The sequence below is a fragment of the Melospiza georgiana genome, chromosome Z, assembly GCF_028018845.1.
Source record: "Melospiza georgiana isolate bMelGeo1 chromosome Z, bMelGeo1.pri, whole genome shotgun sequence".
In the NCBI taxonomy this organism is placed as follows: Eukaryota; Metazoa; Chordata; class Aves; order Passeriformes; family Passerellidae; genus Melospiza; species Melospiza georgiana.
Window position 1 is genome coordinate 60375310 of NC_080465.1, and position 12001 is coordinate 60387310.

General features: G+C 36.5%; 1 protein-coding gene across 6 annotated transcripts in view; it reads right to left on the reverse strand.

Moving 5' to 3' along the window:
* PAM (peptidylglycine alpha-amidating monooxygenase) overlaps nucleotides 1–12001 on the reverse strand; it is a 114460-nt gene that overhangs the window by 48942 nt on the left and 53517 nt on the right. For all 6 annotated transcript variants that reach the window (XM_058044645.1, XM_058044644.1, XM_058044643.1 and 3 more), the window contains exons 3-5: nucleotides 11508–11628; nucleotides 7957–8014; nucleotides 2243–2330 (exon numbers count right to left, since the gene is read on the reverse strand). In XM_058044645.1, coding sequence (XP_057900628.1) covers nucleotides 2243–2330; nucleotides 7957–8014; nucleotides 11508–11628 — 267 coding nt within the window. The remainder of the gene's footprint in view (nucleotides 1–2242; nucleotides 2331–7956; nucleotides 8015–11507; nucleotides 11629–12001) is intronic.

Genomic DNA, 12001 nt, shown 5'->3' on the forward strand with positions numbered 1-12001 from the left:
ATTACTTTAACAAAATTAGATTAAAAATTTCTAGCACTCTTTAGTCTATTTTATGTAGAAAACACATGATGATCTTTCTGGCCTAGCAAATAACTGCGGGTAGAGCAAGATAAAAAGCTGCAAAAAAAGGGATATGAAATGATGAGAGAGTGAATGAAGAGCTTTCATTTTGAAAATGCAAAGGAAACACAAATCCTCAGAAAATACACATAAAAAATAGAAAAACCAAATCAAAACTTGCATATGAAAAATTGAAAACAGCAGATTTAAACACAGCACTAACATATTTGGCCTGGCTAAGATGGAGTTAACTTTCCCCACAGCAACCCTCATGGCGCTGCGATTTGAATGAGTAGCTAGAAAGGTGCTGATAACACATCAGTGTTTGGGAAAGATCTTAGGAGAGATCACAGTCAGGCTGGCTGACCCAAACTGACCAAAGAAATGTTCCGTACCATATTATACCCATTCAACAATCAAAGGTAATAGAAAGGAAGACAAGGAGGGCAGGGACAGACACACACACAAACACACATTTTTTATCTATGACATTTGTCTTTCAGAGCAACCATTACTTGTGTTTGGAAGTGGCTTGTTGATGAAAAGAAGAGAATAAAATATTTTGTTTTCCTCCACTTCTGCACAACATTTATTTTTGCTTTATTAAACTGCCTTTGCTTTGACTCATGAGTTTTTTTCCATCCTGAGGAGTGGAGGGATAGAGTAGCCTGGTGGGTATCTGATGTCCAGCAAAGCTCAATCCATCCTAACTAAATAAGTATCTTGTCATTTGACAGGTAAGTCAACCAAGAACAAAAACATTAGCTGCCACACCGCAAAGGCTGTCATTGGTGAGTCTTCTGCTGGGAGAGTGAAAGTACAACTAAGGAGCTCAAACTACCTGAACTCTAGACTCAAACCAGGGATTTCAGTCTGATTCAGTTTTGAAAAACTTTGTGTTTTGGCTTTGGATCCATCTCTTCTACAACCTCAGAACATCAGTTAGTTGTGAATTAGGCATTGTCTCATAACGTCGTCTCAACACAAGCTCCTGATCAATCTATAACAACATAATTCTATCATGTACAAATTATTCCAAAGCTCTATTAAAACTACTTCCAGAAATATGAAAACAGCACCAGCTCCAAGTACAATCTACACAGTTTTAAGCAGGATACTTACCGGTTTTTAAAAGGTCATATTGGAAAAGTTTTATGTTATCATATTGCTCATATCAAAGTATTCAAGTATATTCTATCATTTAAGATACAATAAAAAATAGCACAGAAAAGCTGTGGGAAAAAGAAATTTCAAGAATTTTCTGCAGGGAAAAGAAATTAATAGAAATTCTGTTCTTTCAATTTTATTTTGGTCTAAACTTCTTAAGCATCTGGTCTTCTTGCACAACTGTGCAAGATTACATTTTCAATATTACAACTATTGGTTGCTAAGTAAACGGAGATAAGACTTTTGAGGAAAATGTGTTGTGTATGTTAAAAATACTAATCAAATCATCTCTCCAAAAGCAGGCATTCAGAATGTTTTGGGGTATTTTTCCTGAAATTATATTATACTATACCGTTAATTCTAAATTCCAGGTCTAGTTACCTTTTTGGTAAATCCTTAAAAGATAAATTATGATTACACAACTCTATCAGAACATCTATATTTTCTATGTTCTACAGTTCAGAATAATCAGAAAAAATCCTCATCTGCTCTCTCATAAAAACTTACAGAAACTTTGCAAAATTACTAGACAGATGATTAAATTCCACCCACCTTCATGTTCTCTTCACATTGCCTCCACACACCTATTTTACACGCATTAGGTGTCTCCCTCTGCTCTCACTGCTTAGGCATTTTGAAGTGCAAGTCAACTACCAAATCACTTGATAATCAACTTCAGTTTATCCTTCACTCAGTTTCATTCTCATCAACCTGCCAAATGACTTCATACAGAGAAAAGCAGCCAACTACAGTTTGGAGATTAGATTTCTTGGTATTCAATGACACTCTCTTTACTATAGCTTCTGCCTTCTCCTTGAAGACAGTCAATTAGTCATGAAGAATATGGAGGAGTTATTTACAAAAAAACAAACACTTTAAGTGTGCAGAGACTAGATTGTTATTAACTTATTTTCAAATTTTCCTACTTTCCAAGAGATTCTGACACTGGAAGAGGTTTAAGCAATTAACACTGAAAAAGAATTGGTTAATAACAAAAGCAAGATGCAGCTCTCACCAGTAATTTTCAGTAGAGGAAGGTTCATTACATCCAAAGAGTAACATGTGATGCACTGTGTCCATGCTGGCATGAGGCTTAAAGTCAACTGAAAAAACAATATAGCAAAACAAGTAAGCTATCTAATATCATCATAAGTTACATAACCAAGATAATCTTGTGCCATTTTCCCCTGAAATACTACATATAAGGCAGGTACACCCCCACCCATTTATTTGCCTTCTGCATTCCACTTATACATGTTCCTTAAATTTTCATTCAACAGCCTTCATTCTAAGCTAAAACACTGTATGTACCTCATTTATTTATTAAGAAAAAGAAAGAAGTTCCTAATGAAAACCACTGTATTCCCCACAGAAGTTAAATATGATATTAAGTTAATATATCACTGTATCTCAAACTACAAAATTTTACTGTCACCAGTCTAATTGCAATCTACCTTTGAAATCTGCACTTGTGACTTAATAATACTCTTCTAATTCTTTTGTACTTCATAAAAAATACAAACAAGCAGTAAGTTACAGTTAAGAGCAATTAAATCTTACACATTAGTAATGTCTTTTTCCAGTATTTTACCTGGCTTACATTTTCCCTGCATCTTTCTTGGGACAACAGTTCCAAGAAGGGATTGAGTCTCACTAATATGTCAAATCCTTTGGAATGAAAACCAAGATTTATTTAAAGTCAGCATGATCTCACTGCCCAAGTATTTCTCATTATTAGAAATTCAGATGTGAAAGTTCACCTCTTGTTCACTTCTAAAAGGTCTGTTCTTGAAACTATGCCACAGATAAAACACTGGTTTGGTTTCTCAAGTACCTGTGATCCTGTTTAGCAAAGTAAAAAATTTATCAACATCATGGGAGTAATATTCACCATGACTGTATAATGATGGCATTTCTAAAAGCATTCTACATTCTTTTATTACTACAGAAAAAATATGCCGTTGCAGAGAATGCAATGTTTTTAACCTTGGAGTACAGCAGAAATTCTCAAGACAAGTTTACTCCAGCCTCTACATGCACACAGACAGTAAGAAGTCTAAAATTAACTCTTTTAGCTATTAACAGGGAACGTGGTGAAGCTGCAAATCAGTGAAACAATATTCTGCTCCTGAGGTTTATGGCACTACCTGCACTCAGAAATCAGTATTTTAACACAGAGCTGTGGCAGAGTTCCTAAAATGAGTGATGATGTGGGTTATCGTCCCAATTGCACAGGGGAAAAATATCAAATAGCTTCTAACCCAATTTCTGGAGCTGAGCTTTGTCCTGGAAAGTAAGGAAAACCAGCCAACAGTTAAAGCATGTAAGTCAAGTTTTAGCTTGAAGAGAGGTGGTCAGACTGTAAGGAAATGAGCCAGTGATGGGGCAACAAAAGCTTCTCTGGGCAACCTGTGCTTGGGTCTCACCACTCCCACAGTAAACAATTTTCTTCTAACAGCTAATTGGAACGTACTGTTTTTCCTTTCCTCTTTGTCTTGTCACTCCATGTTCTTTTAAAAAGTCTCGCCCCATCTTTCTTGTGGGCTGAAGGCCACAATTAGGTCACCCAGAAGTCTTCTCCTGAACAAAGTCAATTGTCTCAGCCTTTCCCCATGGCAGAGGTGCTCCATCTTTCTGATCATCTTTGTGTCCCGGCTCTGGACTTCTGCAACGTTCCAGCACTCCCTGTGCTGGGAACTGTCACTACCAAAGGCTTAAGAAATATCGAACAGCAGTCCTATTTTCCTAGTTGACAGCCTCCATGTTTTACAGTAATGAACAATATATTACTCAATAGTGATTTTTTTTAATGCATGAAGAAGTGATACATATGATTACTAAAATAACAGCAGCAGCTTTTTTACTAAATTGAAGTCTGACCTAATGTCTTGATCAAGTACTACTTAGAACTACAAAGAGAAACAGGAATGAACAGAACATGACATCAGTTTAATCTTAACAGTGTGTACTTCAGGTATGTGTTACAAAAACTAACTTCTAATAAGTTAATCTTTACATTTTTCCATTAAATAAAGTTGATCTTTTTTTAAATATTAATGTCTTCTCTATCACAGAAATAACTTCTAAGAAATTTATCAAGAATTCAGCCTCTGGAGTTTGGCAAATTAGGGAGACATCAGAGGCCTCCAATACAGTGACGATATCATTGCTTGGCAATAGAGAAGTTTATACATCCCATAACAGAGAAACAAACCTAGAGTTTCTCAGAGTCCTTTATGGATGAAAAGTAACAAACCATCCAATTGCTTCAATGTGTGTTGCTGAATATAGAAGGCTCAATTTCATTTCTACAGCCCAATTTCACAGGGACCTATCATGAGTCAGTAAGAAAAAGACATTTATTTACTGGTCACTCATGTAAATAAATATAAGCAGGTGAAGGTGACAGACAAGTTTTTTGGCTGAGAGGTCAGACTAAATTTTTGCGAGTGTCTGTAGAGCATTTAGCTCTCTCTACAGTTTAGTTATCAAAACCTGATTCTTACCAATGTCCGCACCATTAAAGATCCACCTGAGTTTCTGGTTTAGCTATTTATTAATAAACACTATTCAAACAGGATGCAGAAGAAGAAAACAACAATGATATGTTTTAAAAATAAAACTGGAGTAATACTATCTTGGAAAATCACATATTAATCTCACTCACTAATAACAACATATTTATCTCACAACCATTTCACTTCCCAGGAGCAAAGGGTATGTTCCTAACATAAACCTAATGTACACCAACCCACCTCACAAAAAACTATTCTCCTTAGTCAAATTTGTCAGTATTTATGGCCATTTGGGACAGAGAAACAACTGATTCAAACAGAAATTTCAGCCTTGACAGTCCGATCCTCCACTAAAGAACCTAATACAGAACACAGCATCAGCTAAATCATACAGATGCATGCCTGAAAAAGATCCATAGGGCAAAACCTGCTCTAATTCTCCTTGCAGCTGCCAACATTTCATTAAGTAAGTGTGATCTATTCCTTCCTCTGATAATGTCTGAGAACTGACTCTGAACAAGTTTGCGAATTCTGGTACAGCAGAAAACCCTCCAGTTTTGAAGTACAAAGTTATAACCACTGTCCCTGTGCAAGCATGAATGTTTACTGGTTTCCTTTAGGGAAATAGCAAAATTGAAGTCCGAATTCAAAGTCCTTATATACAAATTTAATAAAAATACTGAAAAAAACATGTGACAAAAAAATTTTCAACTTAATAACAAATTTAGTACTGCCCACATACAACAGTAAAAAAGAAGCTCTCTATGCCAAGGGTCTTATATTTCACCAATATGCAACAAAAGTATCTTGCTGCAGGTTCCATTATAGAACCTTCTCTTCCAAAAAGTCTTGGAGGAAGGAAGAAACAAGAGTAAAAATAGGAAGGCAAAGGTAAAAAAAGAAATGAATTAGCAATTCTTGATGAAACTGTAAAGACAATTGGTCTTAAAAATGTCTCTTTAAACTATAAAATGAAACAAAGCACAAGGCATTTACTTAGCAAGTAATTTTAACTGAAGGCAGAATATGTAGCTTTACCATCAAAATGTCTTCAGAATCCAGTTTATTGTTTCAGTTATGTGCACTCACACATCCTCATGTTGAAGCTCTACAGAACACAATCTTCTCAACATCACTAAACAGCAGCCCAGTTACAGTTCATATGCTAGTTTTCCGTTGTTTTTGTATGTTTTAAGGAAAGTTAATTACAGCATTTATTGGCAATGCAATGAAGGCAGATCCAACTTAAACCATAAAAATATAGCTTCTGTCCTTTAAAAAAGATTAAACATTGTCTGTGTGCCAATCTTCTGTGCTTATTTAAGCAACACAAAATACATGTATGCAAGTTAACAGTTTTCTACGTAGATATTTTATAAGGTAGGTCATTCTACATTCTTTCTACTCTCTACAGCTTGATATGATTGAGTCTACTCTTTCTAATGATCATGTAACTTCCATGGATGATGAAGATGCCAATCTGAGCCTTTTCCATGAGGAACACCTCCCAGTGAAACAAAATGGAATGATCACATACGTCAGACTGATCATATGTCTATTCATTTCCACCACCTAAGGAAGTGACAAAAGAGGGAAAAACCTAAAATGTTCTAATTTTAAAGCATACAAAAATCAATCATATATATATATATACACACATGTATATATATGTAGATATATATTTGTTTGTTTGTAAGGAATGCTATCATTGGAATACTTTAAATTCACACAAACTTTTTTATTACAGATTGCTCATTAAGTTCCTCCTGCTCTTCAAAGCTCTACAAGACAACCAGAATTGTTTTTCTGTCGAGAGACCTTATTTACTTTGCAATGAAGGGTACTCAGAAACAGTGATCACTGGAAAGGCGACCAAATCCTGTAAAAATCAGATGAAGAATATAAAAAAATTTTAGGTCTGCAGAAAAAAAAAATTGGGTTGCATTGCATGATTGCACTGAGACTTTGCATAACTTTTAAGCAAATCCTTTCAGTAGGTCCTTTTAAGCATCAAAAGAAGTTTTATGTTCCTTTAATACAAGCAACAGAACTAGATGCGCAATAACCTAACAATGAATTAAACTATGGAATTTTTCAACTCAGTGACACACTAAACAAAAGTTGCTTAAGGAGGAAGTTAGTAGCATTGCCTTTCTATGAATCAACAAAAGCAGAAGAGTCTACTGCCCACAGCACAGCAAGCATTATTTATTTGAGAGTGAGCACTCATTCCCTTCCTTCTATGCTCATTTTTCCTTCTGGGGTCATATTCACAACAAAAATGTGAAGTCAGATTCCCACCTCTTTAGAAAACAGATATATAGAGAAAGCATTGAAAAAAAAATTAATAATTTTTCTTATTTACTGTAATACAACATGAAAATCAAAATGCAGTATTCTATCTTCTGAGGGATTTCCACAAGAAAATCCACATAGAATAACAATCTCATAATATTGTCCATCAAAAACTACATGGGATTCCCACCATGCTTTTACTAAGCACAGGTATCCTAAAATGCAGCAGAAGTGTAAAGAAAGACAAATATTGTTTCCTTTTGAACAGTTATAGCATGTTCTGAAAGCAAAACTATCTTCAGCCAAACCAATAAGCCTTCTGTCTATCTGAACAACTGTATGTTCACGACAAAGCACACTAAAATTTTAACTACCACAAAGATTTTCTGAACAGATGGTGTTCTTCTGCTGATTTATATGATGACGGCCTTTGTAACACATTACAGTATTTCCTTCTACTTGTCAGCCATCTTATTCATGCCATGCCATTAAAAAAAATAAATAGAGGGAGAGATTTTACTTTCTCCTCCAAGTAAAATCTTTCTGCAGCCAACACTAACCCTAAGTATACAGGATTTACAACCTAAAGGAGGTAAACAAACAGTCTGCTCAGCAGTGCAGAATCAAGTATCCAGACAAAGACATAAAGCCAATACTTTGCAAATGGACTGTTTGGTCCTGACTGCCAGAGGCATCTGCATGCAGCTCCTTAACTGCTATTACTCCTGAATCTCCTTAGATACAGTTTTATCTTGACTCTAAGTAACTCCCTCTAGTTTGTTTCTACATTAAACATGACAAATGCATTTTGGAAACTCTGACATCCAAAGATTAAGTTAATATGAGTCAAAGAAAAAAAGGAAATGTTGAGGTTCTTCAAAATGGCTTGCCTAAGTTCTTTCAGTCAACCAATACTCACCTACATAGGCTTCATCATCCACTGGCAGGGGTACTGACATGCAGAGGTAGGTATCAGACTGTTAAAAGAAAAGAGAACAGAAATTACCTTTAAATTGGGAAAATTTAGAACTTAAAGAATAGAAACAAAGTATCAAAATTCCCTCCACTTTCTGAAAATGAATGTGGGAATACTGACCAAATGAATATACACAATTGGACCATCTAGAAAAAATATAATGTACTTTACAGAGATACTTGGGCAAATACGATATATGTTATCTGGTTTACTATTGTAAGAAATAAATTCATTGCCACAATTTATTTACATGTAACAGATATCAGTCTATAAGGTTATCAAAGCAGCTATTAGGTTGGTAGGTACACTATTAACTATTTTAAACCTCTTTTTTCCTAATTTTTTTTTCAACTTCTAAGGCTGTTTAGGAAAATAAATATATAATCTACTGGAATTTCACTACACGCATGAATTCAAAATCTGACAGGCCTTCACTTTCATAAGGACATCTAAACAGATAAAGATAAAATTCCTGCTATCAATAACTTCAAATTTAATTTAAAAGAAGACTCTGTGGACAGGTGTCATGGTTTGACGCTGGCACAATGCCAGCGCCCCCATGAGAATACCCTCTCCCTGGTGTCTGCTGTGAGATGTGACCAGGAACAAGCACAGCAGGCTCCTACTTAGGAATAAAGAAAACTTTATTAACTAAACTACGAGGGAAAGGAAAACAAAAGAAACACACAAGGGAAATGAAAACTTCACAAATACATCTCCTCCTCCTCCCCACCAAATTCCCAATACAAAACATTCCCCCAAATCACCAACTCTCGGTCTGGCACCACCCTTTAGAATACTCAGTCCTCAGTTCATCAAGAGGAGAAGGAGTCCTTCTTTGTGCCATGGGCTTCTTGTCACACATGGCACCGACCAGAGATCATTCGCCATCGTGACATCTCCCTTCCATGCCCAGTGCTCTCACCACTGTGCATGGACCAGAGCTGCTTCTAGGGCTCCTTTTAAGGATGCTTTGTCTCCTTCCAAAAAGGCACAGTCTCAACCTTGGGACATCTGTCCCCCCCGTGTTTTTTGCACCCCCTGGGCCTGAGGGGTACCCACACTGAACCCTCCTGGTTCTGAGGCATTGCCCCCCCCTCCCTAGAAGCAGTCTCTGTATCACAAGGAAACAGTCCATGGCTATGCATAAAAAGAGTTCAGCAAAAAATGCCACCTCCATCTTCTCCATTCTTCCAACATCTCTCTCTCTGCCCAGACTTCACTCTTCCAGGAAGGGTTAATGTTCTATAAAGTTTTCATTGTCCACAAAGGAGTTAAAAGTTCCCACAAGCGGACACATCGCTACCTCCTTCCCCACCCTCTTCCTCCTTCTCAGCCATGCTGCCTGCTGCCGCACATGTTTATCAAGTTTCAAGGTAACTCCCAGGTGCGGCTCTGTCTCTCTCTCTGTCTCTGTCTCCCAGAAGTGGGAGGGGGGAATACTTCTCAGTAGTTCTTTGATGCTTCCACCCTTGGCCCCCCAGGGTCAGGCCCACCTCTCCCAGGCCGCGTGGCTTCCCCCCCCCACTCCCGCCCAGCCAGCAGCTGGGCCAGGGGAGAGCTCGGGGAGAGCTCGAACGCTCTCCCGCCAGAAATCCAAAGAGAACCTTCCCGCCTGCAGCCCTCCTTTTAACCCTGTGTTCTCAGAGGCGGATCCAAACGTCCCAATGGCCACATCAAGTGCCAATATTAAAATCTGAGCACCCATTGGTTTGACTACAGCATCCCAAAAATACCATTTCCGGTCAAACCACCACAACAGGTGTAAGCAATTAAATGCAACTGAGAAGAAAGGTAAAATGGTGATAACAATATATGATTACACAGAGCAGTGATTTGCACAGATAAGAAACTATTTTTGGTGCTTTTGCTAGAAAATGGGAAGGATGAACACTGGTTAACTGATACAATTTATATGAATGCCTTTGTGTACCGTGATTACATGCATTTACACTGTTAAAATACTAAAGCCTTCTAGAAATAGACATGGAAATATTCTGTGTTTTTTATTTAACTTGGGTTAAGGAGATTAAAAAAAAAAAAAAAAAAGCACAACCTAATTTAGGACCTTATATTTAAACTTTGAAAGCCAACGGCAGCCATGCTTCATAGTGCAGTTGAAATTAAGCAGTTTTCAATTAATGTTCATGTGCAGTACCTGTGCCAAAAAAATGCACAACTCATATGGTATACACAAAACACTCCTAAGTCATATAAGGGCTTGGTTGATATTCATGCACCCATAGAACAACTGCAGTTATGAACTGTAAGACAAATCCTGGCCCTCCCACCCCTTCAACATGCCCAGTAACTCATTTCAAAAAATGCAGTTTTTGGCAACCTTTCCCCTAGACTTGACATTACAACACACAAAGAGAAGGTTTTTTTCATAGGAATCTGAACTCACTGATCTCTTTATATGTGCTTCCTAGCTGTTCAACTGATGGCTTCTTAGGTAAAATCAATAACTCATAATTTTAAACATGCACCTGGATGAACTAAGAGTACTTTTCACTCTTTTTGACGAAGAAGTTTACTTTACTGCAATAATAGAGAATATTTTACTGCCAAGAAGATGCAAGAGAAACCATATTTCTGGTTTGAACTTGCAGAAATAACATGTTTAAATTAAAACATGTTTAAATCTTGCTTTAAATTACATGTTCCAGAGGGGTCTTCCCCAATAACTTGAAAACCTCATTTTCTCTTCACTTCTTTAAAAACCACTATCTGCAACAATGAGTCATCAAGTACTGCACCGCAACACACTGCTCTTTTCAAGCATCTGCAGCACTTTAAAAGAGATGCAGACCTCCTAATGATACATATAATCCTCTGCAATGGCTTACTGCAAAAAAAAAAAAAATCATTCTTTAATGATTCTTGCTTAATGGAATTAGATGTGAAAATGGCAGTGGAATCTCAATATTTTATGTGTATCTTAATGTTAACTTTAAAAATATTAACTGTCTTCACTTTTACTCACTTGGTTCAGCAGAATATAATACACTTCATACCTTAAAGAGTATAAAATTGTAACTTGTTTGTAATAGCTTTCATGGAGTATTTTGAGAGTTAAAAATACTGGGTCAGAAGTACTACCCCTTTGAAAATGTTTTTTGGTTGTATTCTCTCAGCTTGCTGAAACTGCAGCAACATACAGTTTAATGTAATTAGTGATACATCATCTGAGATTTGGTGTAAACTGCAACTGCATATCTTACTAGCTAGAAATATTTCACGTTATAAAACTTCAACAATTCAGTTTATGAAACCAACATTTTACAATTAAAATTAATTCAATGAAGAGATTTTTCTCTCATTTGAGGCTACTTGTTTGTTGCCTACTTTTCTCTGAGAAGCACACATGGATATGTATTTATAAAAGCTACCCTGATTTTTTTGTTCATTTTAATGAGTGATATTGTGGAGAAGGCTTTGTTGTCCTAGCTTATTGAAAGAAGAGAAAGAGGCAAAACCTGCAATTCTCTCACCTGCTTAGGTGTCACTGCAGGCATGCGAATGTCCAGTGCAAAATCTGACAGACCAAAGGAAATCACTGGCTGGTCACTTCCAAGGCATTCATTGGGAAGAGATGTGCTAATATCTTTGTATCTGAAAAAGAAGGAAGAAAGATTTTTTTTTTTCAAGTATTGATTTCTGTTCTGTCTTTCTTAGAAGAAGGGTCTTTACAGAACTAGTAAAGAAGTTAGACAATGCTGAGTAGTTCCAGGAATGATCTGAAAATTTCACTCCATCACAGGCTGAGGAAAACATCTTAGTTATGCAGTACTTACTGAAGTAGTTACTGATCTGAGTAATAAGATAATTAGTTTGGAAAATGTTAGCTGAAAATGTAACCTATTATCTCATCCTAAAATTGTCAGAGGCAAATGGATGTGCAAACAGGGAATTAGTTCACTACATTATGTTGAGTACCATTCATAATTCACAACAGTTTTGGGGGGGATTTTTGAGACTATGATTT